Genomic DNA, 27,511 nt, shown 5'->3' on the forward strand with positions numbered 1-27,511 from the left:
CCGCCATTAAATCATTCGAAGAGGAAGAAGCGTCTGTCATGTCTTCTCATAAGTCTGCATCTTTCATAGCATCCCGTCGCTCAGTTCACAGTTTTTCACTCTTATAATGTTAAACACGTTTGTTATCGTTGAAATTAAACTCTTGTTTACTTGCCTGGATTCAACGGGGACGAGCAGAAAACCTACAGGAGCAGCTTCACTGTGATATGAACTCAAACTGTAAGTTTGCCACATTATTCTTCTTTAACACATCTACAGTTTGACACACTAACGTACAACACTCATAACATGACCTCCGCCATCTTACTACCGCTAATTAAATACAGGCTTTACTTTATAACCGCCGAAACAAGCGACTAATGCGCCTTTATTGAAGATGAGCAGCTCCTCTGCTTCACCTGTGTTTCTGAGTAGACTTAAAGGGGAAGTCCACCAACTTTACACATTAAAGTGTGTTTGCACGTCTTGGGGAGAACTACTGCATATGTGAAGGAAAAATAAAAAACGTTTAAAGTATTTTATGGCTCCAGAGGAAGATGCTTGTATTCTGATAAATTACCTCCAATGATGTCACTGAGGAAGAAAATACACATTTGGTGTCGGAGCCCTTTGACCTCCAGACCAAAGTGGAGAGTGTGGAGTGTGGAGAGTGTGATGAGCTAACCACACTCTCCACAGTGCCCCCCCTTTGTATTCCTATTGATTGAACCTGCCATTTTGTCTCCTTTGTTCTTACTGTATAAAATGCTGCTGTTTCATTTGTTCTGGGTCGACTCATCGGCTCAGACCCGCTCTGTGCCTGTCGGTTCACCAGTTTACCGGTATTCTTTGAATAAACACATCACCACAGCAAACTGCTCTACAGGACTTGAATGATTTCTTCAACATCACTCAGTGGCCAAGTTGCATTGTGGGTAATGTAGTGTCTTGCTTAGCAAGTGACAAACTGAGCTGAATACCACAGTGGAGCTCATTTTCTCATGCGGTTACAGTGCAAGTCAGCCTATCTAGAAGCGTTCCAGTGCTCCATTTGCTTGGAAAAACAGTGAGGCTCGCTGCAGTGGGTGTTTTAAATGGCAAGTCTGCTAACTTCACAAGCCACTACAGCAGCTGATATAACAGTTGAGGCTGATGCATAAAGAAAAGAAAGACAGGATGTGTCTGCTTCCAGCACATACTCTCAGAGACTTCTGTTGAGCACAGATGAACTGAATGAAAGTCAAATTGAAGCAAACACTATCCGAAGTAACCGTTCACTGCCATACTGCTGTGACGTCATCTGTGGTTATGTAGCTGAAATCAGGCTAGGCAGATCTTGCCCAAGTTGTTTTTTTCTGAAGACAGTAAAAACTCTGTTAAGAAATGCTGCATTCACTTGCTCCTCAGATGATCCATTTCCCCAGTTAGGAAGTCGTTAGTGGTCTTTTGGGTTTGTAACGCCAAAGAGAAGTTGGCGAAGAAGAAGAAGAACACCTAGACAGTACTTGAATGAAAAGTGAAACGATACAATAACGATTCAATAGATGACTAAAAGTTTCTTACCGTCAACCCAATGTTTATTTTTGTCCACCATGTTTCACAACATAAGATGCCAACTCAGCAACATGTGTACCAAAATGTTCCCCAATTTTCTTTCGAGTTGGTATTCCTGTGAATTTCCCAGTCAGAAAAAACCTTTTTCCAATAATTCCGACAGCACTTGAATGCAAAGGTAGTTCCCTCTATCCACAGCAATGTGTCAACGGCACAATCACTGGCTGGCTTCTTGGCACAATACTGAAGAAAATAAAATATTCACTGCTGTGTCAGTAAAATATGCTGTTCTGATGCAAAACAGATAGAGGAGAGTTAGAGACTTGAGCTGGTCTCGCTAGAGCCCCCCCTAGAGGCCTGGAGCACTTCCGTTGTGGCGACTTGATAGGCATCATTCTTCTGTTTCATGTGTTTTTGGGTTTTGTGTGTTTTAGACATTGCCTTGTTTCTAAATTTGCACGTTTCTCCAAGTGGAAGCGTTTCCGGCCATTGTAGCAGTACCGATACTGACACAACTGTATCGGTATCAGGACTGAAAGAGTCAGATCTCTGCATCTCTAATTTTAATTGACACTTCTTCCATTCTTGGAAAGTGGATGGAGGTGCGTGACATCAGATTAATCACTGACTGTGTTATCTAAACTTTGTTGCAGATGCTGGAGGGCGCTGTATGACATTATTCGTAAGGCTGCCTGGTGAGTCGTAACACGTGAAATCTTTGTATTACCAAATGTAAACGATTTAAAGTATAATTTTAATTGTCAGTTACATCTTCCCTCGTGGAATATGGATGACATCTGACTTTAACCTCTGACTGCCACATAACTTTGTTTCAGACTACCTTTGCTGATGCTAACATGCCTAAAAATAGCCGTGCCTTGCGTGAGCAGAAGCGACAGGCAATGCGCCGTGTGCGTGCAGCTGAGTCAGAAGAAGCACGAGCTGCACGCCGGGCAAAAGATGCCGCACGCATGGCTAAAAAGAGGGCACAGGAAACGCCGCAGATGCGTGCCGAGCGCCTGGCAGTGGAGGCTGCACGAATTGCTAGGAAGAGGGCAAATCAAAGGCTGCAGATGCGTGCCGAGCGCCCGGCAGTGGAGGCTGCACAAATTGCTAAGAAGAGGGCAAATCGAAGGCTGCGGAGGCGTGTGGAGTGCCCGGCAAGCAAGGCTGTGCACATTGCTAACATGTGGGCAACTGAGGTGTCTGAGGTGCGAGTGGAGCGATGGGCGTGGGACCTGGAACAAGAGGAGGAGACCTCGGCAGACCAGGTGTATTATTAGTATTCATTTAAAGTGAAACTCTCGCCAAAAAGCAACCAAGGCTTTATTTGTGATTGAATATGAGTCAAACCTTCGTGTAAAAGCATAATTACGAAGAAAGAGGCACTTTTAAGATTTACCATAGTTTCGTTTTTGGGCAAGCTAATTTTCAATGGGGTGCAGGGGCACTTTAGCGCTAGCATCAAAATCGCTATTTTAAAAACACTAAGAAGGCTTGACACAACATGAAACTTTGCTCGTAGTATCACGAGGGTCTCTACACATGAACACGAACATTGTTTGTGTACACAGAGTTTACTAAAAAGAAGGTTTTTGGGGCGCGCAGGTGGTCGAGTGGTTAGAGCGCATGCCATATACGCAGCCAACCCCGGTTTGATTCCGGCCGGAGGTCCTTTGCTGCATGTCACATCCCCCTCTCTCTCCCATATTTCCTATCTGTCTACTGCTTAATACAGGTGTCTATGCCGAAAAAATCTTAAAAAAAAAAAAAAAGAAGGTTTTTGGACACAAACAATGTTCTCAATGCTCGTGTTCATGTGTGATACTACGAGCAAAGTTTCATGTTGCGTCGAGCCTTCTTAGTGTTTTTAAAATAGCGATTTTGATGCTAGCGCTAAAGTGCCCCTGCACTCCATTGAAAATTAGCTTGCCCGAAAACAAAACTACGGTAAATCTTAAAAGTGCCTCTTTTGTCGTAATTATGCTTTTACACAAAGGTTTGACTCATATTCAATCACAAATAAAGCCTCGGTTGCTTTTTGGCGAGAGTTTCACTTTAACACAGCAGTGATGTAGGAATTAGATGATTGCGTACATTTTTTAAATATTAATTGGAGTTTTGATCTATTTAATTTGGGTATTTTAAGTTTTTTTTAAAAGGTCCATGAAAATCAATGAATTAGTCATGAATCAATTTTAATCTCGTTTTCCAACTTCCCATACTGAGTCCAACAGGCTTATAGGAGTGCAAAGATAGACCAGTGGATTGTTTTTAAACATTATTATTATTATTATTATTATTATTATTATTAATAATGCCATGATACAGAAATGATGTGGAAACTGAATTAAGAAACCATGATTATAAACATACACTGTTGGCAATTTATATATTTTCTTCATTTATTTGATTGCAAAACTGACCAATCGAAAAACATTAATGGACATATCTGCCAATGGGAAAATAAATGGATTAAACAGGGAAAAGGGTTAAGCGATTTACACAATTTAGAGTGTTTGAGGTTTGTTGAGTGCTGAGAAGTTTGTACATATTGCTGCGTTTGATTTCTTTAAAAAATGCAAAGAAGTAAAGACAAAAGAAACAAACATTTGTGTGTGTTAAATCTTGCTAAGCTAATAAAAAATATTAATAAAATCATTTTCTGAACTGCAGATCATATAAACCAAATATTAAGGAGTCAATTCATTTATAAAAAGAAAGAACATTTGTACCGATATGGGAATTGAATATAAATGTTGCATGAGTTCACAGAAAACGCAATTAAATAAAATTTTAATTTCTTATGTTTGCATGTGATGTCCAGTGATCGTTACTGGGAGCAGTTCACACGTGACGTCATTGGGGGCGATAGCGAGCTCCTGACGTGTGATTACTACAAAAAAGTAAACATAGAAGAAGACAACGCTCTGCAACAAGCTAGACTGAATGCAAATAATGCAGCAAGGAACCATATGAGAAGTATTTCAAGGCTTTGAAGTCTTTTTTTTTTTTAAAGTCCACATTGATTTGCCAAACCAAAGGATTTTGGAGCAAACATGGCGACTACGGAAACTGGCGATGGACATCAACGTATGGCCACCAATCAAGACTCGTCTACTGGCGCGGTAATTTTCTGCACGTTGTTACGGCTGTGCACATTCCTTATAACGTTGTTATGTTAAGATGTTTATATATCGAGTATTGCTTTATCTGGAGTAGCTGATTCATTTGCACAGTGGTTAGTTGTTGTGGTGTGTGTTACGCGACACGAGCTAGCTAACCGTAGCGAGCTAACAGACAGAGAGGTGTGCACAAATGTAAGCAAGCTAGCCTTAGCTTAGCGAGCGTTGAGCTAGGTATCTTGTTTATAGGTCATTTAATTTGTCGACATGTCATTATAACATGGCTGAATTAAAGGAACCGACACAGACGGAGGTAAATACACAATTTCTTTCCGAATTGGCGCTGGGTTGTAGCTGTTAGCTACACACGCCTGCAGCAGTGGCGCTAGTTGTGTTTACATTATAAGAGCAGTGCTGCCGTATCAGCAACAAGCTAATCTGTTTTCTTCATGTGATCGCACAAAACGAAAATGACACCTAACTTACAGCGTGTGCGCACAGTGTGTCAGTGCCATCTACACTTTAATCACCCGTGTTTTTTATACCAGCTGTCTGTTTATACAAGCACGTCGGATTTTATCACGTTTAAGCTAGTTCCATCGTAAAGTTCACTACATTTTCTACATGAGCACATTGCAGGAGTCGCATATTTTGCGATCGAAACGCTAAATGAGCGCTGCTACTGTGCAGTCTAGAGAAGGAATTCAAAGTCAGAATATGAATATTTACAATATTAATGAGGCAATGATACAAACTCAGAATATTTAGTTGTTCCCATAACGATATAAACAAGCTGTTCTCAGAGGAAAATAAGGTCCCAGAACAGTGTTTGTTTATATGTGGTGGACCCTGCCACCCTCCTTGCTTCGAAGTACAACAGTTTGAAATTGTGTTGTCCTTTAAGGTCAGTTTGTTTAGTCATAAAAACAAAGAACGTCTGTTTACTTAGTTTGTTTAGCGAAAGGAAAAACAGTCTTTCTCTTCTGAATTATATTTCTCACCCAAAACTACATCGTGCTCCTTTTTAAAGGAACAGTTCGCCCCAAAAATAGGTGCAGTCTTTATCTACTTATCCCCATGCCAGTGGAAAGTCAGGTGAAGTTTTGTCATCCACAAAAAATTTCGTTCTCCTGATCAACTGAAGTAAATGGGGACTTGTTTTAAAACGAAAAAGAAAACAACTGAATATAATGAAAAATAATAAGAAGGTTCCATACAGCTGGCCCGGCTCAAGGAACCTAAAAATGAAGCAAGGGTCAGTACGTCACTGAATCTTCCTTTAGTGTTAGACTGTGGTGTCAGAGCTTTATTGAAGTCAATGGGAGATGCATGAAGAAACTGACTAAAACTGAACGTATATACATCTTAAAGGGATAGTTCAACATTTTTGAAAATTGGCCCATTGCCATGATCCCTCTAGTCATAGCAGTAGGTTCGTTACCTTTAACTGTTGGTCCAAGCTGCTTTTAGATCGGCGGAGCCGAGTACTGAGCGGCGCAGCTACGCTACGGAGGCCAATGGAATTTCTTGGTTTCCCTCATCAAACTCAGCAAATACACAACCAAAAAACTCCAAAACGCTGTGGTGGACAAGTTGTGACCTGCACATTCACCACGCTATGAGATAATAACGGAACGTTATGAGACGTGAAGCAAATACTCGGAACTACTTTCTTCAGTAAACCACTGGTCGGAGTGACACAGTGTGCGCACCTCAGGCAGTGCCATAGTTACCTGGGCTCAACTGGATTATCATCGCGGGACATATTAGAAACTTTTTCAGAGTGTTGTGCATCATCCAATCATGGTTTACACGTGTATTGTAAAATGTTGCGGTAACAAGCCGAAAAAATGGAGCAGCGTGAAGTTTCACCACATACCAACCACAGATGAGGACAGGATAAAACAATGGCTGTCAGTGCTGGACATCGATCCCAACACTCCTGTAGAAGTGGTAGGGAAAATGTTTGTGTGCTCCGACCACTTTTTACCAGAGGACTACGGGAAGCCACGCAGAGGAATGCCTGGAGTGTACTTGAGCAATACTGCCATACCATCCATCAACATTACAGAGAAAGCAGATGTGGTAAGCTCCTGGCTGTTCAGCAGCCTCAGCCTCTCTTCTCGCTCTCTCTTCTTCCAAAACCTGCAGCTCTTCTTCTGTGTGTTCTGGCTCAAATAAATACGGGTGTGGGTCTTGGTTGGTTAAAAAGTCGTCCTCATTGTCCATCACAAAGTCTGCCATGATCACACTTCGCTTCTTCACAAGTTTTGTTGACGGAAGTATCTGCAGTAAACGTGCGCTTTTGAAATCACTCCACCGAGCAGCCGTGTCTGGAGTGTAAAGTCCGACTTTACCTCGAAAACAACTCCGTCTCGCAACGTTCCGTTATTATCTCATAGCTTGGTGAATGTTCAGGTCACAACTTGTCCACCACAGTGTTTTGGAGTTTTTTGGTTGTGTATTTGCTGAGTTTGATGAGGGAAACCAAGAAATTCCATTGGCCTCCGTAGCGTAGCTGCGCCGCTCCGTACTCGGCTCCGCCGATCTAAAAGCAGCTTGGACCAACAATTAAAGGTAACGAACCTACTGCTATGACTAGAGGGATCATTGCAATGAGCCAATTTTCAAAAATGTTGAACTATCCCTTTAAGAGCAAATGGCTCTTGAAAATGAAAGAACACGCTTCAGAGAGCAGGTTAACCACTCGTTCTTTTTTTAATCAACATGTTGTGTAGGAAAGGCTTCTGTTCACAGTGTGATTGCAGTCATATCTGCAGAAATCAGTCAGACCTACCCTGTTTATTGCCCTGTCAATCATTTGGGCAAAAAATTGTCAGTGGTTAACCTTATCTCTGAAGTGTGTTCATTCATTTCCTGGAGGCATTTTTTCAGTAGAAGTCATACGATGAAGGTTGGTGTTTTGGGTTTTAGTGTCTTGCACCTCCCGTAGATTTCAGTACAGCTGTACCACAGTCTGGCACACAGCAAGATTCAGTGACGTAATGACCCTTCTTTTTTAAAGTTCCTCTAACCCGTCTAAAGTGGGTGCATGCACCCGACCGCACTTTGAGTGTGTGAAATATATTGTCAAATCTGTTTGAGATCTCTTGGCTTCCAGAGACGTGGATTACGCTAGAAGAGCTGTATGAAGCGATTTAATTATCATTTCTAGGTAGTTTTTTATGTTTGAAATTAATCGCCATCAAATTCAGCTGTTTAGGAGAACGCTGCAACACTGGTCTGCTGTGAAACTCCAGAAGTGTTATGTGAACTACAAAACTTCTCCTGACTTTCCATTGGCATTAGGCTGAATTTGTGGGTGAGCTTATCCTTTAAACCTGCTCTTTCAGTTGTTGTGTCGTGAAAAATCAGCCCTGTGAAGTATCGATACTTTTGGCAACCTCAGCAGTTAATAAGACTGTTTTGTGAATATATGATGGAAGTTTTTTAAATAAAGCTTCAGCATAGCCGTTCAACTAATGATGGGTTTTGTTCTGAACAATTTATTTGTTGAAGTATTATTCTGGGATTTTACAAAATAATTGTTTATTGTCTGACACAGGTGACAGAGGAGACGGAAGGAGAGTCGGTGGAAGCCGTTTCGGAGCCGGGATCATCAGTGGATGTTAAAGACCCAGAGCTTGCTTGCCGAGCCTCTCCGAGCCTCTCTGAACGTGAAGAGCAGGACAACTTTGTTGCTGCTGAAAAAGAGATGGAAAGTAAAGAAACTGAAAATAAAGAAACTGAGGCTGAATCTGCATCTCCTCAAAATGAACCCTCTTCACAGTCGTCTTTCTTTACAGAAGTCAGCACAGTTTTGGTTCAAGGTGGGGAATCAGATAGCACATCAGCGTCTGAAAAAGAGGTGAAAACTGAGGAAGGGATTGAGTTATTTGAAGAAAATGTTGCAGCAAAGGACAACAGCTCAGAGGAAAGTCCCGCAGGACCCGACATCAGTGAGGACTCAAATGCGGAGAAGACGTCTGAGCACAAGAAGGAGACAACAAACACAGATGAAAAGACGAGCACAGACATCGACACACAGCAGGAAAAGTCGTCTCTGTTGAGGATTTCAACAGCGGACGACCTCGACGAGATGATGGACATTGGTACGGTGGATCAGGTGGAACAGGAAGCTCTGATGAAAGAAGAGGAAGTGAACTGTTTGATGGATGTGGAGAGCAGCCGTTCACCTGCCTTCTCTAATACAGGTAAAGTAAAGTAGAAGTTTTCTCTCTGTTATTTTTGGCTCAAAGATTTTGTTGATGATGCAGAGAAACATTTTCAACAGGGAGAACTTTCAACAGAGTTTATTGATCTTGCGTAGTATAAAGTGGAAGTTTTTAGACAATTGTGGAGCTAATGAAGTATTAACAGCCCCAGCTTCACATGTACCATCAAGTAAACTTTATCTCTTTATTTTGCTGTGCATGCCACCACCAGGCTTGACATTGATGCTGATGTAAATTGCTTGCTTAATCTTTCTGCATAGATGAAGGCTGGTGGTTTTGGAAACAGTTTTTTTCCCAGAGTGTGTGAGAATTAATAGTTTTATCTGTAGTCTTTCTTTTCTGATTTGAGCCATTGTTGTTTTTCTTTTTTTAGAAGATGACAGGTGTTCATTCATACTTGACAGTAGTGTGTGAAATTACAATCTCATGTATGTAACGCCATGTATGTTTGAAGGGGGCTATTTTGAAGTCTATTCAACATCTCTAAAAGAAAATTGATAAATAATTAGCTTAATTGTAATTCTCAAATTTGCTGTGTGGCAGGTATTATATTCCTTTACATTAACTGAGGGGCTTAATGTGCCATCAGCCGACGTCGGGCCGGTCCATCAGTGTCTGTGACCCTAGTTGTTTTCACATGTGCCACATTATTGGCGGCTCTTTGGTTTACTGACCATGTTTAATTGTTGGCAGAACCATCAGTGGTAGAAATCACTCCGATTGGCTGTTCAGCTAAGAAAATAATCAAGAAGAGAAACAGAAAAAGAGGGATAGTCTCTTGATACCGTTGGTGTAGTATCCATTATTTCACCTGTCTAGTGTGGTTTCTCTGTATTGTTTTAGCCTCCACCACTTCACTTTGTTGCATGGGCTGATGAAAAACACTCTAATGGCAAACTTCAAACATTTACTTGTGAACTGGCTGTTGCACAGACCTGGAGCAACTTCCGTAACTATTTAAATGATGAGAGGCTTTTTATTTTGGCAGAGCTGATGAGTTGGGAACCAGTTAACTACTCTTTGTACAAACTCTCAGCCCTCTGCCATGTTCACAGAGTGAGCTACAGAAATACAGATCTCAGATCTGTATTTTGATCTGAGTTCAAAGGTAGTTCAGCAGGGCAGAAGCTCTCAACATAGTTCTGCTTCTCCAGAAGTACTTGGAAGCTACTCACAGCTGTGTAGCGTCCCACTAATTTTCTATATTTAAAATTTCTCTCCCAGCTACTGATGCAGAGGACAGGATCTCTGTTAAGGAGGAAACTGATGTAGAACCCACTGTAGTAGCACCACCTGCAGAGGAGGACCAGGTGGAGGACGTGAAAGTGGCTGTAGACTCGATGCAGTCCAGCCTGTCTCCGCTGTCTGAAGCTACACTCAGTGGTGAGTGTCGCCAGAGCAGCGGCGTTTCCCAAAAAGCACAAAAGTGTTAAATAATAAAAGCAAGTGTCTGTGATCAATTTTCCGGTATTGAATATTGCTAATTTCAGGACATTCTATTGAAGTTAGAATTTCCAGTATCTACTTTACACTTTTATTCACTGTTAACTTATTGACATGTTGCTCGTGTTCCTGTAGGGAGGGAGAGCTCATCACCTGTGACCATGGTGAACGGGATGAAGGTGGTTAAGCTCGACACTGTAAGTACAAGACAGAAAAACTGCCTCAGTGTGACAGGTTTGGATTTTCACCGCTTGAATGTCACATTAAGTGAAATTAGATCACTTTTTTAGATTCTAAAAATATCTTTAGATATGTTGTGACCACACTAATACAGCCAGTGTGTCATTTTGTTCATCCTCGCTCTTTTCTTTAGTATTGGATAGTAAATGTGTTTATACATCCTGTTGTAAATTAACATGGCTGAACACAGACAGTTTTGTAAAAACAATTTATGGTGTTTTATTTTATTTTTTTTATAATAAATGATTATACACAAGCAATATGACTGTGTGATTTTATATATACCGTAATTTCCAGACTACAAGCCGCTACTTTTTCCCCACACTTTGAACCCTGCGGCCTTTAATAGAGCTGAACAGTGAGGTTCTGGAAGTGAAAATGCCATTCATATTCTGCATAGAGATTTCGATTATTGGCCATAATGTCGTAACCATCCAAAGTAGACTTACCACGAGCTATTAGATTGTAAAACGATGGTATATGATCCTGTAGAAGCCACAAGTCCGTGTGATATCAACCTTGTTTTGAGAAAAACGTGTTTTATTCACGATGTCACGGAAAAGTACTACACTACCCATAATCCTATAGTGTAACAGCGACGTATCTGATTGGTGGAGCTCGCTGTTACCATGGAAATGTTTACCGAACCTGCGAATTTCACGTTAGCTAGTTACTGCTAACACTGAACTCTACGATCGTTTACCACAGAGCGACCATGATTTCACTGTCTGACCTACTGCGTTTATTTAGTGATGAGGAGAAGAGTTTATTAAGGGTTCACCCGAACATGAAATTTGCGGTTCGGTAAACATTTCCATGGTAACAGTGAGCTCCACCAATCAGAGACGTCGCTGTTACATTCGCAATGGTTTATAGGATGAGTAGTTCCTTTACTCTTAAGATAATTATGTACACAGTCTTGTACCTTTGCTTTTTTCTCCGTTTTCCAACATTTTTTTGCGCCGAATTGGCTTGGTTCCAGGCCTAAAACTCTTTTATATAAGGATTTTATGAAACGTCAATGGAGTAAATGAATGGCAAATTCACTTCCGGAACCGGAGCCGTTAAAAAAGAGATGCGGCTAATATAAAGATTTTTAAGGGCTAACGGCCTCCAGGGGGCGCTCAAACAGGAAGCGCAAGAGAGAGACAGAAAGGTGAGGCACCGAGGAAGACGCTAGTTCGTGTTTTGAACAGTCATGTTGCGCATCATGCACGCAACCTCGTCATGGAAAACACAGGACGAAATGCATATGATGCAGCTTTTAAGTTAAACGCAATCGATGTGGCCGTCACAAAAGGGAATAGAGCTTCTGCACGTAAGCTTGGCATCAGTGAGTCGATGGTGAGACGTTGGAGACGGCAGCGTGAAGAACTGTCTCAATGCAAAAAGACGACAAAAGCTTTCAGAGGAAAAAAAAGCAGATGGCCCGAACTTGAAAACGTTCTTCAAGAGTGGGTGAACACACAGAGAGCAGACGGCCGAGATGTTTCCAACGTGCAGATCCGACTGAAAGCCAAAACAATCGCCACCGAAAAGAAGATTGAAGATTTTAGAGGTGGACCATCGTGGTGTCGCAGATTCATGAGACGAAAAGGCCTGTCCATCAAGGCACGGACGACTCTGTGTCAGCAACTCCCTCCCGACTACGAGGAAAAAGTTACAAACTTCCGCAAATTCACTCAAACAAAGAGAGCCGAGAATTCCATCGGACCGGACGAGATTATAAATATGGATGAAGTACCTTTGACCTCTGACCTGCCTCTCGTTTGGACTGTTAAAAAGGAATTTGAATCGTCCGTCACGCTGAAAACAACTGGCCATGAGAGGACGCATTTCACTTGTGTTCTGAGCTGCACAGCATCCGGACAAAAGCCTCCACCGTACATAGTAAGCCTGGCTAGTTACCATGGAAGTTGGAATCTGCATCAAAGTCTGCAATAATGTATTTTTTCTCGTCTTCTCCTGTTGCAGGACAGGTTACAGGTCGTCACTCCACCAATCAAGTCGTCTCCTTCACCACCTTTGGTCAAGGTGAAGGATGAGCCCTCTGACGATGAGTATGAACAAGCCCTGATATCCTCGACGTCTTCAGCAAGCGTGAAAGACGAGCCCAACACAAGGGTGAGACACGCACTTCTGAAGAATATTGAAAGTTCAGCCTTTCATGTTAATCTGATGGCAGGTTCCCATTGTGGTCTGATGTCTGAATTATCATCCTGAAGTCACAACAACTGATCTGATCTAGTGACAGTTGTTAGAAATAGAAGTAATGTGCTACTTGTCTGCTGTCCAAAGTAAAAAAACATCTGCAAGAGTCCCAGTTTGACCTAGAAACCCTGATGTCAGTGATATTTAAAGACACACGACCTCTTGTGTTTGGACATGGAAGATTATGATGTGATGAAGACCACAGACAACCACCACACTTATTGTAAATAATTTGAGGTCCCTGCGAAAATACGACTTTAATAAAAATAGAGATTTATACCAGACCTTCACTTAGGATTTGATGGATCCAGAGACACTGACCTCTGCCTCACTGATGTGTTATTAACAGGAGGATTTGCAGATTGGATCCGTCTTCTCAGTGAACTCAACTTCTGAAACACAGACGCTGCCCGTCATCAATCCGTCCTCCGTGTACATGTACTGCTCCCACTGCAATAAGAACCTGAGGAAAGGGCAGACTGCTTTCCAGAGGAAGGGTTCCCCAGCACTGTTCTGCTCCACCGAATGCCTCACCACATCTCTGCCTGCAGTCAAAGGAAACTCCAAGACCTGCCACAACTGCCAGAAGTGAGTTCAACAGGGAGCGGCGTCGTCATTTCATACTTAGACAGTGAAGATTTTCTGTGAGAAAAGGCAGAATAATGACAATATAGCTGCAGATAAACTGGATTGTGTCAGAGTTCATGAAACTATCGCTGAACTCGGATCTCCTCTCTTTCTCTCAGGTTGATATTTCGGCCTCAGGACGTCATTCTGGCTCCGGACGGTAAAGGAGCCATGAAGGACTTCTGCAGCCAGAACTGTCTGACCTCCTTCAACTACAAGAGGAGCACCGCCGCCAAAAAACCAACACATCCGATACCACCACCGTCACTCTGCAGCATGTGTACCAGATACTGCATCGTAAGTACAAACAGAACAGGGCTGCAACAAACAGTTATTTTCACAATTTATTGATCTGCCAATCATCTTTTTCAGTAATTAAGTAATCATATTCACTGTCAATGTAAAATACGTGCTATAATTTTGTAGATTTCAAGGGGAAATATTGTCTTTTTTTCTTAATGTGACCCACATTCTCAAATCTGGAGAATTGTCCTATGAATAACATTAAATAATACACACAGGCCTTCAGCACGCTGCCCCTGTAATTGAAGGGTTCATTTTTTGAAATAACACACTTTTCTTTTGTCATCCGTCCTGCAGAGCAAACATGAGGTGATCCTGACCGGTGCCGTCCACAAGCTCTGCAGTGACGCCTGCTTCAACCGTTTCCGTACAGTAAACAACTTGTCCATGGCCGGCTGTGCCAACTGCGGCTCCTACTGCCACAACAAGCCGCTCATGCTGAAGATGGACCGCAGCAGCAAAACTCTGTGCAACGCAGAGTGTCTGGCCAAGTACAAAGAGGTATGAAAATAAAAACAGAGTGGTCAGAGACTGTCATGGCTGACTTAACATCCTTTCTTTCTTTCTTTCTTTTCTGACTCTTGTAATAGAAAACCAAGACGACCCTGCCGTGTACGATGTGTCGCACCACCCGTTTGCTGGCAGAAATGGTTGACATCAAAAACAGTGATGAGTCCGTGAACCTCTTCTGTAGCAGCAGTTGTGTGATGGCATTCAAAGTCCAGACCGTCAGCGCATCAGGTACCACAAGACTCTGATGTTTGCATCAGAACTGCACACAACTGAACATTTTCTTTTATTAAACTTGCTTTCTTTCTCATAGGTGCTCGGTTGTGTTGTGACAACTGTGGTAAACACACAGTCCCAGCCTACCACCTGGCCATGTCGGACACCTCCATCAGGAACTTCTGCACCCTGCCGTGTGTCATGGCTTTTCAGGTACAGCTCAGCTTGTGCTTGATTAAAACTAGTTAATGAGACTTGCCGTCAAATCATGTTGGATGAAAAGCTGGGGGTGGAGGAGTTGTTTAAATTTAAGGGTAACTGCTTGTTTTTAATTAGTGTTGCATTCAGTTGTTCTCTTTGATTTATGAAGATTTAAGTGTATATCTTTGGAGTTGAGTTTTGGGCTCCTATTGTAAGAAAATTTTGTTCTTCTCGATTAAAAAAAAGCATTTTCAAATCATTTTGGACTATTTCTTATCACTCTATTGTTTTTTGTGGCACTGTAGGACAAGTTCAAGAAATCCCAGAAACAGGTGAACGTTTTTACCAAGTTACCCGTCGGATCCACTCAAATCCAGTCCGTCATTCCCATTCGATCTCAGCGAGAACCTTCCAAAGAATCAAAGACACTGAGCTGCTCCCTCTGCTGCCGTAGCATCACTTTTAAACCTGAAGTCATCCAGATCAAGGTAACGTGTGTGTGTGGTGATGTGTGTTCAGTCTACTGGGCTCTTATATTACATACCGTTTGCAAAAAAAAATTTTTTATTCTTAATTTCAGATTGCATTACCAGTAAGGATCACAAGAATTCACTAAAAAACTGTGATCACCTCTTTGTAATCTGTCCCAAATGGCAGTCGTAGCCTTAAGATTTTGTAATGTGTACAGATGATTAATCATTCATTTCAACTCTGTGTGTGTAGGACAAGATGGTTTTCGTGTGCAGCGTGGATTGTTCTCACGAGTTCAAGAAAACCAACTTTGTGACGTCTCTGTGTGAATACTGCAAGATGGAAAAGATCACCAAAGACGCCAAGAGAATTAACAACAGAGACTGCTTCTTCTGCAGCGACGGTAAGGAGACTTGATATTTTGAATCAGGACCACTTAGTATGATGTTCGTTTATCAAATTATAGTCCCATTTAGAGTAAAATTGAGAATAAAGCAGGGTACGATTGAGGTCATGGTTACCATGGCACATCCTCAGGGTCTCAGATCAGATCACAGGGTTCGTACGGGTGCTTGAAATCCTTGAAAGTGCTTGAATTTCAATGTTGTGTTTTCAAGGTCTGAAAAGTGCTTGGATTTTAGTTTAAGTGCTTGAAAGTGCTTGACATTACATCTCTGTGTCTTGGCAATATTGGGATCAGACTGGATAGTTTTCTTATTACAAGGAGAAATAAAATCAGAGTGTGTGTGTGAATCATCACACATGCAGCCTGGTAGCAATAGAGAAGGATGGCTGAGGAGAAGGTGAATTTGATGCAATTTGGACTGATGACACGTTCAATATTAATTAACTTTGATGAATAAGCGAGAAGCTTATAAAAGTTTATGTCAAAAAAGAAAATTACAGGGTGCTCTCAGGTCTCTCTTTGTTCCGGTGCAAGTGTACCTGAAGAACGCCAAGTGGCTTCCCTTTTTTTGGATAAAACTTTGTGTTCTCCTTTAATTTCTAAAGCTTTTGCTGTCACGAAACATCATTTTAGATGTTTACAGCATAATACAATGTACATAATTGTGATAAAAAGTAAAAATGTGTATATATATTCCTGTAGATATGAATTTTACCCCAGCCATAAGGTGCTGGAAAATGTTGTAAATTACCCTTAAAAGTGCTTCAAAAGTGCTTGAATTTGACCTTGAAAAATGTGTACGAACCCTGAGATCAGGATATATTTCCAGCGATGGTTAAAAAAAAACAAAGATGGTGACTTCAGACAGAAACTTCAGAACAATAATCCACAAACACTCCTCTCCCTCCTCTCAGGCTGTAAACTCCTCTTCCGTCACGACCTGACTAAAAACTGGGGGAAACACTGTCACTCCTGCGTCTACTGCCACTCTGTGTCCAAGAAGCTGGTGACGGCTCAGTATGGAGGCTCGACCGAGGAGTTCTGCTCTGAGGAGTGCAGGTCAAAATACACCATGCTCTTCTGCCATGTAAGCAAGCAGCCTCGATGTGGTTATCAGTATAACCAAAGTGATGCTCTGCCTCGACTTAGTGTTTCACTGTTTTCTCTCAGGTTGCAAAGTGTGACACCTGCGGCCGTAAAGGGAAACTGAAGCAGAGTCTCGCCATGCTGGGAGAAGTCAAACACTTCTGTGACCTGCCGTGTCTGCTGCAGTTCTGCTCGGAGAAAGAGGCCACGCAGGGTGAGGTCTTCAAAGGTGTGTATTCTTGTTCCCGTTTCAAGTTATATTTTCCTGATCAGTTGAATCTGACTTATTGGTTAAAATGTTATGATCTGTAATATCGCTGTAACATTGTTAGGTACGGGGGAGGACACACCCGTCATCGCCAACGTCATCTCGCTTGCAGGAACTCCCCCGGGAAAATCCAGTGCTTCTGAGAGAGCTGCCCAGCAAAGTAAACAAAAACACATAAACAAGTATAACCATGTACTGCTATGATTAGTAATCGGCTATTCATTTCTTATTTTTTTTAAATGAAAAAAAAGAGAAATTGTGCTGAGCACTATTCTTTGAATAGATGATTAATCCTCAAATATTGTAGATTCATTGAACATGAAAAAAGTTGACGCTCTACTGTATAACATGCTGTATCCTAATTCAACCAGTTGCCAATGTTCACTGAGAAGGTTTTTATACTTATTCATTTTCTCCACAGGCACAGGCTCTATCTTTCAATCAAAGAACTCTGGACATGTAAGTTGTCATGTTTTATTTGTGTATTAAACGTACATGAACAACTTTTAATCTTCGTGTTCTCAAAATGATCATTTACATGCCATTCTGATGGCAAATGAATCATTTTTTACCGGCACAGAACGTGGTGCACAGACGGCCATTTGTGGGAATCTCCGCTCTGACTGCCACAAGCTCATTTTTGAACATTAGTAGTTCTGAAGTTGTTTATGTTTCATGTGTCGGCCCTACAGATCAGTATTCAGACAGATCCAGTGAAGCCTGCTCCTCCTCCTCCTGGACCAAAGATCCTGAAGAACAAGGCTCTGCTCTGCAGGCCGCTGGTGCAGAATAAAGGGGTGTCGTGTAAAACACAGACAGCTGACTGTGAAGTACAAACAGGTAAAGCAACACACACACACACACACACACACACACACACACACACACACACACACACTTCAAGGTAGACTGTGGTATGAAAATTGACTGTTATCACACAACATTCCTTTGCTTATGTCTAGTATTCAATTCTACTGTGTAAATGTCATTAAAAACTATATATTTCAAGTTTTTTGTAAAGTTGCATATCTGTCAGGACATGATGTATTTCAGGAAATAAATGAAAACTTCAAAAATGCCACTGTTTTTATTCTTAAGTGTCGTTACAAGTTATAATAATAATAATAGTTATTATATTATCACAATAATAAGTGATTGTGTAATATAGTGATACTATGAAACTGAAAAATACATGTTAAAGTATTTTTAAAAATATCTGCGCAATCAGCCTCTGCGAGCATTTATATTATTTATACCATATATTGGCACAAATGTATATTTCCAGTGAAATATCAAACAGTATGTAATTAGAAATTTTCCTGAACACGACTTGTGAATCACTAAAGCTCAGAGTTTGTTTTCTGTATTTAACTAAATACTTGCCATGTTGTTTTATTTTACTGAGGATTATATTGTTGCTCCTGTTGAAACTAATCCTCACTTTTTAAATTTTTTTATTTTCTCTCTCTAAAGACATCTCCTTCCCTAGAGTCATGATTGTGCCTGTCCCAGTGCCGGTGTACATTCCTGTACCGATGAACATGTACAGCCAGTGTACCCCCAAACCGGTGGGCCTGCCAGTTCCGGTACGTCGGACACTACAAACACCTCTGGTTTTAGAGTGAAAGACTGCTAAAGTCAAATCACATCACAAAGGAATCATCGCGTTCTCAGACTTAAGAGATTAAATAACTATCAGATAACAATCTAGAACAGTTAATATTCAGTGTCTTTGTCCTTATTTCAGTCCCTCTCAGGCTCTTATATTCTAACTTTTGTCTTGCACAGCTACCTGTACCCATGTTCCTTCCTGTGACCATGGACAGCGCTGAACGCATCGTGGAAACCATCCAGGAGATCAAAGAAAAGATCCCGTCCGACCCCTTCGAGGCAGAGCTCATCCTCATGGCTGAGATGGTGGCAGAACAAGATGAAAAGAACGACACCTCGCAGAGACCGAAGGAGAAAGTGGTGGTGAAGGAGACAGAGAGACAACCAGCGCCTGCACCTCCTCCAGATGGTAAAAACATATTATTTTGCTGCTTCAGGAAATCTGTGTTCTGTTTTTTCAGGAATTCATGTCCATATTCTTAATGTTACGTTAAATTATTTCCCACAAATATTTTTATGTTATTGATGTGAACTGAACCACACTGTATGACGAGCTGCTGTCACGTTCATGTTACAGACCACACCAGTAACTACAGTGACGACCTGGACACAGACGACCTGGCCAGTTTGCTCAACACCTGGGAGGAAGCCTCCTCAGATGTCGGTGTCAGGTCTCCCAGTCAACTCTATTCCGGCGAGAAGCTCAACCCCATTATGGACATTCCCGTGGCTGTGTCCAGTGAGCCTTTCACCGAGGCTCCGCCTCCAGCGCCGCCTCCCATGGACATCGAAGCTGACGTCACTGTTGGTGAGATCAGACGAACAAACTTTTCAAGTTCATGAAGCTGAAACCTTTGACTTTCATTTCCACCCTGAAGAGTTTAAAACATTGAGCTAAATTACGACGACTACCTGGTTTTGACTTTGGCATACTCGGTCTAACATTTCTTGTGGTGTCATTGCCAGAAACTCTGGAGAGGATGGCCCGGCTCAGAGAGCACGCCGAGCGGTCCCCGAGCCCCCTGCCTGCCGTGACACGACGACGTCAAGCGCCCAGGAAAGCCAGAGAGAAGAGGGTAACTCAGTCGAAAAGGAAATAAGAAAAAAAGACTTTGGGAATGTCTGGTGTCCCTGACACAGCCTCCTCTCTCTTTCCTCTTTTTCCCAGGGTCGTAAGTCACAGCGGGCGTCTAAAACAGCTGAAGCATCGTCTCAAAAAGGCTCATCTAACAAGGCCCTGACTGCTCTGACTGAAATCCCCAAACTGAAGAGTCAGTACGGAGTCGATGCCTGGAAGCGATGGATCCAGTGGAGGAAAACTCAACCCAACCTGGAGAAGCCACGCTTTGGTTGTAAGTCTCAACACGCAGTAAAGAAACCCACTAAAGCTGAGCTCGAGTACACTCATTCTTTGTGTAAAATTTGACATGATACATGAAAAACCAACTCAGGAAGATGATTATTATCCTGGTTTTAGCTCGTCCAATGGAGTTAAAGGAGGATGTTCTTCAGTGCACCACTGCTGAGCTGAGCTACGGCCTCTGTTGCTTCATCACTGAGTTGAAACGACCCAACGGAGAGCCGTACTCCCCCGACAGCCTCTTCTACCTCTGCCTCGGCATCCAACAGGTTAGACTTTTCTCAAACAGGCATACTTATCATATAACGGGTTGTGTGCAGGACGCAGGTAGAGCTGCGACTGAATTAGTTTCATTATCGACTAATCTGCCAATTAATTTCACGATTAAAGGTGCACTATGGAGATTTGGGATGACCTTAATTTGACGACACAGTTTCATTCTGTTGGACTTCGTTTATATGTGGCGGACCCTGCCACCTTTCTAGCTTCAAACCGTGTTCTGGAACCTTATTTTCCTCAGAGAACAGCTTGTTTATTCAATTATGGAAAAAATAATTATGTCTGTGTGTCTCTCTGTAGTACCTGTTTGAGAACGGTCGTGTGGAGAACATATTCATGGATCGGTTCTACAACAAGTTCTCTACTGAGTTCACCAACATGCTGAGAGGTTTCAAGCCCTCAATCACAGCAAGTGGTGAGTTACACGTCTTTGTTACTTTTGTTTGTCTGTTCCACGCAAACATTTGACCAGATTTCAAATCTTTAAAATTAAAAAAAAATCTTCACCTCTGCAGGTTATATCCATTCCCGTGTGGAGGAGGAGTTCCTGTGGGACTGTAAACAGTTGGGGGCGTACTCCCCCATCGTCCTCCTCAACACTCTGCTCTTCTTCTGCTGCAAGTACTTCGGCTTCACCACGGTGGAGCAGCACCGCCAGCTGTCCTTCGCCCACGTCATGCGCTGCACCAAAACCAACCCCAACTACACCAAGACCACCTTCCTGCGCTTCTATCCCCCACTAGCTGTGAACGAGGGAGAGTCAGGTAACAGTATTGGTCCTTTTTCCAAAATGAAAACGTGGTAATAACAGTGTTTTTAAGATGGTAAAACACTGCAGATAGAATTATTAATTGTCAGAACAACATAAATTCATCGCTTGATCTCTGTATACCATTTGATCATCAAATAATGATCTTCAGATCCAGAGGTTCCTGCGAAGAGACGCAAAGAAGAGGACAGTAAAGAGGACATCCTGGAGATGATGGAGAACACAGAGAACCCTCTCCGCTGTCCGGTCCGACTCTACGAGTTCTACCTCTCCAAGTGGTGAGTGAGGGACACACAGATCTCTGTCTCTTAAACAGGTGGCAGATTAACTGGCTGTTTGAACTTGATTTACAGATGAATCTGATAAATGTTGTTGCTGTGAGTTTTTCCAGTATTCAAACTCTTCAGTATAATGGATTGATGGCTGCACTCTGCCACCATTTTGCAGCATTAATTACAAAAGCCTTGTTTCCACCAAAGCACTGTCAGTAAAGTGACCTTTGAATCATACATAAGCTGTAATGGATGTACCTCAACCCTAGATCTGTTTTGCATTTCCACTGCAAACAGAAGCCATTATGAAGGCAGGGTTGTTCACTGTGTGGTTGTCTTAGCAGTTGGAAGCAGCTGCATTTATTAACTTACAAACATAACTGCCAGATTAACAACATATACAGAACGGTAACCCTTTTTACTATCCCTAACCCTCATTTAACATGTGTACATGTTTTGTCTTTGCCTGAACCTAATAGACAGTCACTGGCTGTTGTGTCAACTTTTGCGACTAACTTGAAACTTTGGGCTCTTGAATCCCCTGTTCAAAAAAGATGCAACAATTTATTTTCTCAAAACTAAATTAGCTGCAAAGTGTTCTGAATCGACTGAATCTTAATGTGAACTATTCCGTAAATCTATAATGAATATAAGTGTTGGACACCATGTTGACACTAACTGTCTTCTATCCAGCTCGGAGTCGGTCAAGCAGCGCACCAACCTGTTCTACCTTCACCCCGAGCGCTGCTGTGTCCCCAACAGCCCACTGTGGTTCTCCTCCACCCCTCTGGATGACAGCACCATGGAGGCCATGCTGACCCGCATCCTCACCGTCAGAGAGCTGCATCTCAAGGCGGGGACAGACGGAGGGACGGAGCGGAAGCCGCCTGAAGACCCTCCATTTATACCGGAAGACGAAGACGGGGATTCAGACTGATGAGAACAGAAGTGACCTTTTCATGTAAATGTTTGTAGATTAAATGAAATGTTCATTTAAACACGGCCGTTTAAACTCAAACAGACAGAATAAATCTGAACTGCAGAGAAAAACCTACTTCTTAATCCGCACGTTGATCAGGATTCATAGAAGATCGTCAAACGCACAGACTGTTTATGACTGTTTATCAAGACACTGTTGTCCTTTTGTCTTCTGAATGGTTGCCTCTCTTTTTTCCTTCTACATGTTGTGATTCCCTCAATTCCTGTAAGAATGTGCATTTTTTTTGTCCTTGTTGAAAACACAGAGAATGAAAAAACCTTTTCATTTCTGTTGGTGTCAGTGAGCACACGTCCACCCTGAATACTAATAAAAAACATCTTTCAGTGATGTAGATGTAAACTGCCAACTTGAGCTGGGTTTATAAAAAAAATCGATTTTCCGATTCAAATCATGTGAAAGATCAGATATAGATTCATAAAATGCTCAGATCTTTCAATCAACGCCTTATCCTGTAGATGTGCATCTGGAAATGAACACCTACCAAGCGACAAATGCTGGTTAGATTAACTGTCTGGAGAGTAAATGTCCATCACCTGAAAGTATCAAAACAGTCAGGATTTAAAACTATGTTGAGACCCTCAATCGTGTTTTGGTGTAAGTTATGGGGTCATTTTCTGTCCTCTGCTTCGCCTGCACCTAGTTAACTGAGGAGTCCAATTCTTGAATGGCCACAAATGTTTAAAACAGGAAAGTTTCTTATTTTCATTTTGCTGAATACATCAGCAGATATCGGTCATTACTTTCTTGTTCATTCACAGCATTTTTAATAATGCGATGCTGAAAGCAGCAGAATATCCTCTTCATGTCTCCTCAGGCAGATTTTTTACCACAAATCTCCAAAACAATCGAATTCTTAATGTGTAAACAGTTTTTTAAATAATTCACTGTTATTACAGCGTTGATTCTGAAATCCAAGCAGAATTGGTATTTTAACGGAAATATTGTTAACTGATCTTTAATCGAATTTTGAAATCGGTGGTAGTACCCAGCTCTATTGGCAAAACCTGCATCAGTGCTGTGATTTTGTGTCGGTCTGTAAGTTAAAGAACAAATGCTTGTTTCCAGACTATTTTTGCAGCTATTTTACCCTGAGGAGTGACAAATACACTTCACAACAGAAAAATTCCTGTAAATCACAGATTTGATTATACCAAAGTGTGACTGGAGTGTCGATTTTATACCTGTTGTCAAAGTTTCCGAGGCTTCTCTGACTTGCCAATCTAAATTGTAGAAGGTGACGTTAAACAGAAGACTTGATTCAACACAAATTGTGTTCAGTGTACATCAGAGGATCTTATTTTGAAAGGTCGTGTCACTTGGTAGTGAGTTTACACACTGTTCGATAGAAAATGGAGAAAAGTGTTTGGAAACTCAATTAAGAAACTTTTTTCTTTGAATGTAGCAGAGGCCACTGTTGAAAAAAGGCTAAAAACGTCACAATTTGACCGCTTTTGTTGACTGAACACTGAGATTAACAGATTTTTGAGTGTTGAGTACCTTTTTTTTTTTTTGTTGTCATCTCCTTGGAGACATTGACTTTTTGCATAACCATGCTCCTGATATGATATAAATAGAGATTAAAGACATACTGTCCCTTCATGTATATCTTGGTTATATTAACCCCCAGTCCTTAGTGTATGGCTGCCAAGGTTCTGAGTATTTTCTATTGTATGTTGTTTTTGAATAAAAAAATAAAATAAAAAAAACATGTTTAAACATTGAGATTCAACAGTTACGGTTTTCCCTTCTTTTGTCATATTTACTATATGTGTGTTAAAGAAAACATATTTAATTTGTCTCAAAAACATTTTGTGGATATTGATACAAAAAAAGTTTGATATTCACTAAGGAGTTGCATATATATTATGTCTCCTTTTCAATTAAACATGTTCTCACCTTGTGCACTTGTAGTTGACCTGTAAACCAGCAGAGGGCCCTCATCCCTGTGGAGTGCAAGGAAAGACAAATGTATTAAGGTGTTTTATACATTTCATTTCAATATGCTTGATATGATCAAATAATAATCATTTTTTCCAATATTTTCTATAGTCAAACATCTAAAAGCAAAATTTGTTAGAAGCCATAAAAGTTTGTGCTGTCTGTGCTCCACATGTGCTTCTGTTGTCACAATGCACTCAGTGTGAATTCTCTTGACCTTGAACGTCTCATTGCTTATTTAATCAACCAATAAGAGGCAGAGTTATGTTTGTAAATGATGTGTGATTGGTCTCCAGCTGGTCTCTATGGGCCCTGAGCCAATAATCATAATGTAGTCACATATTCTCACGACTGAAAGTGATACATTTATACAGAGCAGAGGTCAGACCGGGTCACACAGTCACAGACATGTGAGAAGACTCTTTGCTGATCACTTGTCTTTTTAAAGTTTGTCCTTAATTCAGCCTTGATGTCCTCCTCATCCAAATCCTGCCAGCCAACACGAAAGCCTACATGTACGAGATGTCGGCATCACGGCATCATCGTCCAGAGGAAGGGCCACATGAAGTTCTGCCCGTATCTGAATTGTGGCTGCTGGAGGTGCTTCTTGATAACTCAGAGGACTCGGATCACCGCCCTCCACCGCAGCCAGGGAGGAGACCAGCTCTCCCCACAGGACACGGAGCAGCAGCCCTGCGCCCAAACCGGCGAGGTGAGACCGACGGCCGAGGGGACCGTTAGCGGCTCGGCCCCGGACGGAGGCGCAAGTCAGTCGGCTGCACTTCAACTACTAATATCTGAGCCATCTGGAGGAGCAGCCGCCGCCGCAGCCGGGTGTCCCCCTGACCTCCGGAGCAGACCAGCCGCTGTGGACGGCGGGGGGCCGGCCTCAGCCTCCAGTGAAGAACCATCAGGTACACCTTCTAGCATGTTAACCTAATATAATTCCAATATCGTTTATTATAATGTGTTTGAGAAAGTTTTACTGAAAAACAAACATTTACATGTAGCCGAACCGTCGTGTATCGGCTAGCTAACCACCCGTCAGTTGACGTCCGCTTAAAGCACCGACGAGAAACGGTTAAACATTTAAACTGACTATATCTGACACATGACGGGAGAATACAGCCACCATTTTGTGTCTGAACTAATAGTTTTCTAATGTTCAGTAACAGGTTTCACTTCATAGAGACAGTTTACATTATATATATTTTAAGAGAACCAGACTGTTCGTCGTCACTGGCGTGTATGGAACACCTGCTGATTGGTCACACGGAACCGCGCGTGGAGCAAGCTGTGCAGCTGGCACAGGGACACGCCTGCACGCGCACAGGGGAGTGGGAGGAGAGTGGCGGGAAAATGTTCTTTGTTTTCCCTTAGCAAAAAGTAGTTTATTCAAGTGTACAAGTATACTTATTTTATACTAAAACTGAAGCAGTATACTTGAAGTGTACTTTTTATATACTACATTTTATATACTTAAGAAAAGTATAGTGAAGTATACTTGGCTTATACTGAAAAGTATAAAGAATAGTCTAAGACTAAGTACATTAATACTTAGACTTATACTTTAATACTAAAGCTTATACTTGTACTTTAGTATACTGTAACGCCCCTTGTGGACTGTGGCGCAAAGACTCTTGGGTATTCTGTTGTTGTTGGTGTAATTATGGTTCGTGAATGTGTTTGCGAATAAGATGATGTGTAAGACGGTTGCGGGTTAATTCACATCCTTGTTATGTAGTTAAATTGTGTCGAATTAACAAAGATGATAAAAATTTGGGCACCGTGAGTGAAGGGGTGTTTTCCGGGAGAGACTTCCCGTTTGTCAAAGTAGGGTTAGGTATGGTCATAAATGGAATCTTTTGCTGGAGCTTGCCACTTTTAAAGTACTAATACTTAAAATGTTTTAATGTTAGCACAGAAGAAGATCGAGTCATTGAGTTGTGCTTTCATATAATTTAGCAGAATAAAAATGTTTTTCACTACACACATTTGCTTTGAGGTATTACCCCTGTTATAAACTTGCATGTTAATAAACTAAAATGTGGACTAGAAGTATATAGATGAATATCCTTGTTGTATTCTTGAAAATGTACTTCTGTAAACTTAATTGATCCTTATAAAGTATACTGAAAGTATACTTCTATAAACTTAAAATGTTCCAATTTAGTCAGAAGAAGTATTAAATTAGTATACTTTCTAGTATGCTACAAGTACATGGTCCATAGTATACTTGCCATACTTATACTTATACTCAAGCATACTTAATAAAATGAACTTTAAGTATACTACTTTTTGCTAAGGGTTGTCTACAGAAAGAAACCACGTCAACACTATCATGGCATCTAAAGACATTATAGAGTGGTGTAATTTGTATTCCTGAACTCTGTTTGTTTGTTTTTCCTGTTTGTCTGATTTCATGTTTGTTATTAGTCTTGTTTGTTTGTTTGTCAACATGATTACATACAAATTACTGAACAGATTTTATGCAAAACTTGGGTGGAGGAAGGGTCTCAGTCCAGAATTGACCCCATTGACCTTTGGTGTTGATGCAGATAAAGGGATAAAGCGATTTTTTCCCCCCACTTTCTTTAACAGATCTGGTGTTTTTTTGTTTTTTTTTCATGCAAAATTCTCAGGAGTCCAAAAATAGATTGTTGCGTCTTGGTGGAGGTATGCGCTCTACTAATTACCATTCAATATGAGTATATTTTTCTTGCCATTCTACATTTAGATATGACTTTAATGTTAATAGATGGTGGAGAATTGTCCTCCCTAATGCTAAAACATCTGTCTTAAATTGAATAAAGTCCTCTTCAGGAAGATTAAAATGTCCAAATGTACTTTATGTCTTATCTTTTCTTCCAGATACTCCAATCGTTGCTAGATTTGGCCCGACTGCACCTCTGCCTGTTATCCACTTCCCCTTTCACTGGCCCAGCAGCTTTGCCCCCCTGTCCATGTTCAACATGCCCCGGGCATCGGCTGTGCCTGCTGGGCTTTACAACAATGCCCTGTGTGGACCCCAAATCTTCCCCCACTTTCAGTCAGGTCCCCTGCATTATCTACCTCTACCACGGCCTGGACCTCCTGCTGTAAGTGACTGTTGTCTTTAAATACTACAGGCAGGGTGTATTAGAAAAAAACTGCTATTAAATCCCAGTAAAAATGTGTTTGTTTAATATGTCAGGATGGCAGACAGATCTTCTTCACCCTCCAACCACCTCCACCTCCACCACCACAGCCCTACCAGGAGGAGCTCGTGGATCCACAGCCTCCTCTGTCCAGCGAAGAAATTATAGAACTGGATTAGCTGTAAATGTTGTACTTGTTCCACAAAAGTACAGTTGACATGCCGTTTGTTCGCATGGGATTTCAAATAAATTTTCATATTTTCATTACTA

The 27,511-nt window shown here is 41.5% G+C and overlaps 2 protein-coding genes across 5 annotated transcripts; both read left to right on the forward strand.

Annotated features, from left to right (window-relative positions):
• zmym4.1 (zinc finger MYM-type containing 4, tandem duplicate 1) lies at positions 1-23,897 on the forward strand. 4 transcript variants are annotated; one of them, XM_030412311.1, is made up of 27 exons: positions 3,837-4,661; positions 8,224-8,872; positions 10,118-10,276; positions 10,472-10,533; positions 12,551-12,700; positions 13,137-13,375; positions 13,534-13,711; positions 14,015-14,218; positions 14,308-14,458; positions 14,541-14,656; positions 14,950-15,132; positions 15,368-15,518; positions 16,436-16,608; positions 16,692-16,836; positions 16,940-17,035; positions 17,297-17,334; positions 17,568-17,715; positions 18,349-18,461; positions 18,664-18,895; positions 19,064-19,294; positions 19,453-19,562; positions 19,655-19,838; positions 19,964-20,115; positions 20,426-20,540; positions 20,641-20,889; positions 21,046-21,172; positions 21,860-23,897. In XM_030412311.1, exons 1-27 carry the CDS (start codon positions 4,593-4,595, stop codon positions 22,101-22,103), a joined length of 4,668 nt encoding a protein of 1,555 aa, XP_030268171.1. In that variant the 5' UTR covers positions 3,837-4,592; the 3' UTR covers positions 22,104-23,897. The 4 variants fall into 4 exon arrangements, with proteins under 4 accessions (XP_030268174.1, XP_030268171.1, XP_030268172.1 ...); XM_030412312.1 differs by lacking the exon at positions 3,837-4,661 and adding an exon at positions 4,682-4,971; XM_030412314.1 differs by lacking the exons at positions 3,837-4,661; positions 8,224-8,872; positions 10,118-10,276; positions 10,472-10,533 and adding exons at positions 1-219; positions 2,187-2,228; positions 2,370-2,804.
• A 556-nt stretch (positions 23,898-24,453) lies between these two features.
• LOC115578944 (doublesex- and mab-3-related transcription factor B1-like) lies at positions 24,454-27,511 on the forward strand. Its single transcript, XM_030412315.1, has 3 exons — positions 24,454-25,018; positions 26,976-27,202; positions 27,298-27,511. Exons 1-3 carry the CDS (start codon positions 24,574-24,576, stop codon positions 27,418-27,420), a joined length of 795 nt encoding a protein of 264 aa, XP_030268175.1. The 5' UTR covers positions 24,454-24,573; the 3' UTR covers positions 27,421-27,511.

This window comes from Sparus aurata, chromosome 3, assembly GCF_900880675.1.
Source record: "Sparus aurata chromosome 3, fSpaAur1.1, whole genome shotgun sequence".
In the NCBI taxonomy this organism is placed as follows: domain Eukaryota; kingdom Metazoa; phylum Chordata; class Actinopteri; order Spariformes; family Sparidae; genus Sparus; species Sparus aurata.

Bases quoted from the DNA above. Each gene is read 5' to 3' on its own strand.
- zmym4.1 (XM_030412311.1), top strand. From the start codon at position 4,593: ATGGCGACTACGGAAACTGGCGATGGACATCAACGTATGGCCACCAAT. The intron at 10,534-12,550 runs GTAAGTACAAGA...CTCCTGTTGCAG, and splicing joins AGGTGGTTAAGCTCGACACT to GACAGGTTACAGGTCGTCAC. The intron at 13,376-13,533 runs GTGAGTTCAACA...TCTTTCTCTCAG, and splicing joins ACCTGCCACAACTGCCAGAA to GTTGATATTTCGGCCTCAGG.
- LOC115578944 (XM_030412315.1), top strand. From the start codon at position 24,574: ATGTCCTCCTCATCCAAATCCTGCCAGCCAACACGAAAGCCTACATGT. The intron at 25,019-26,975 runs GTACACCTTCTA...CTTTTCTTCCAG, and splicing joins CTCCAGTGAAGAACCATCAG to ATACTCCAATCGTTGCTAGA. The intron at 27,203-27,297 runs GTAAGTGACTGT...TTAATATGTCAG, and splicing joins CACGGCCTGGACCTCCTGCT to GATGGCAGACAGATCTTCTT.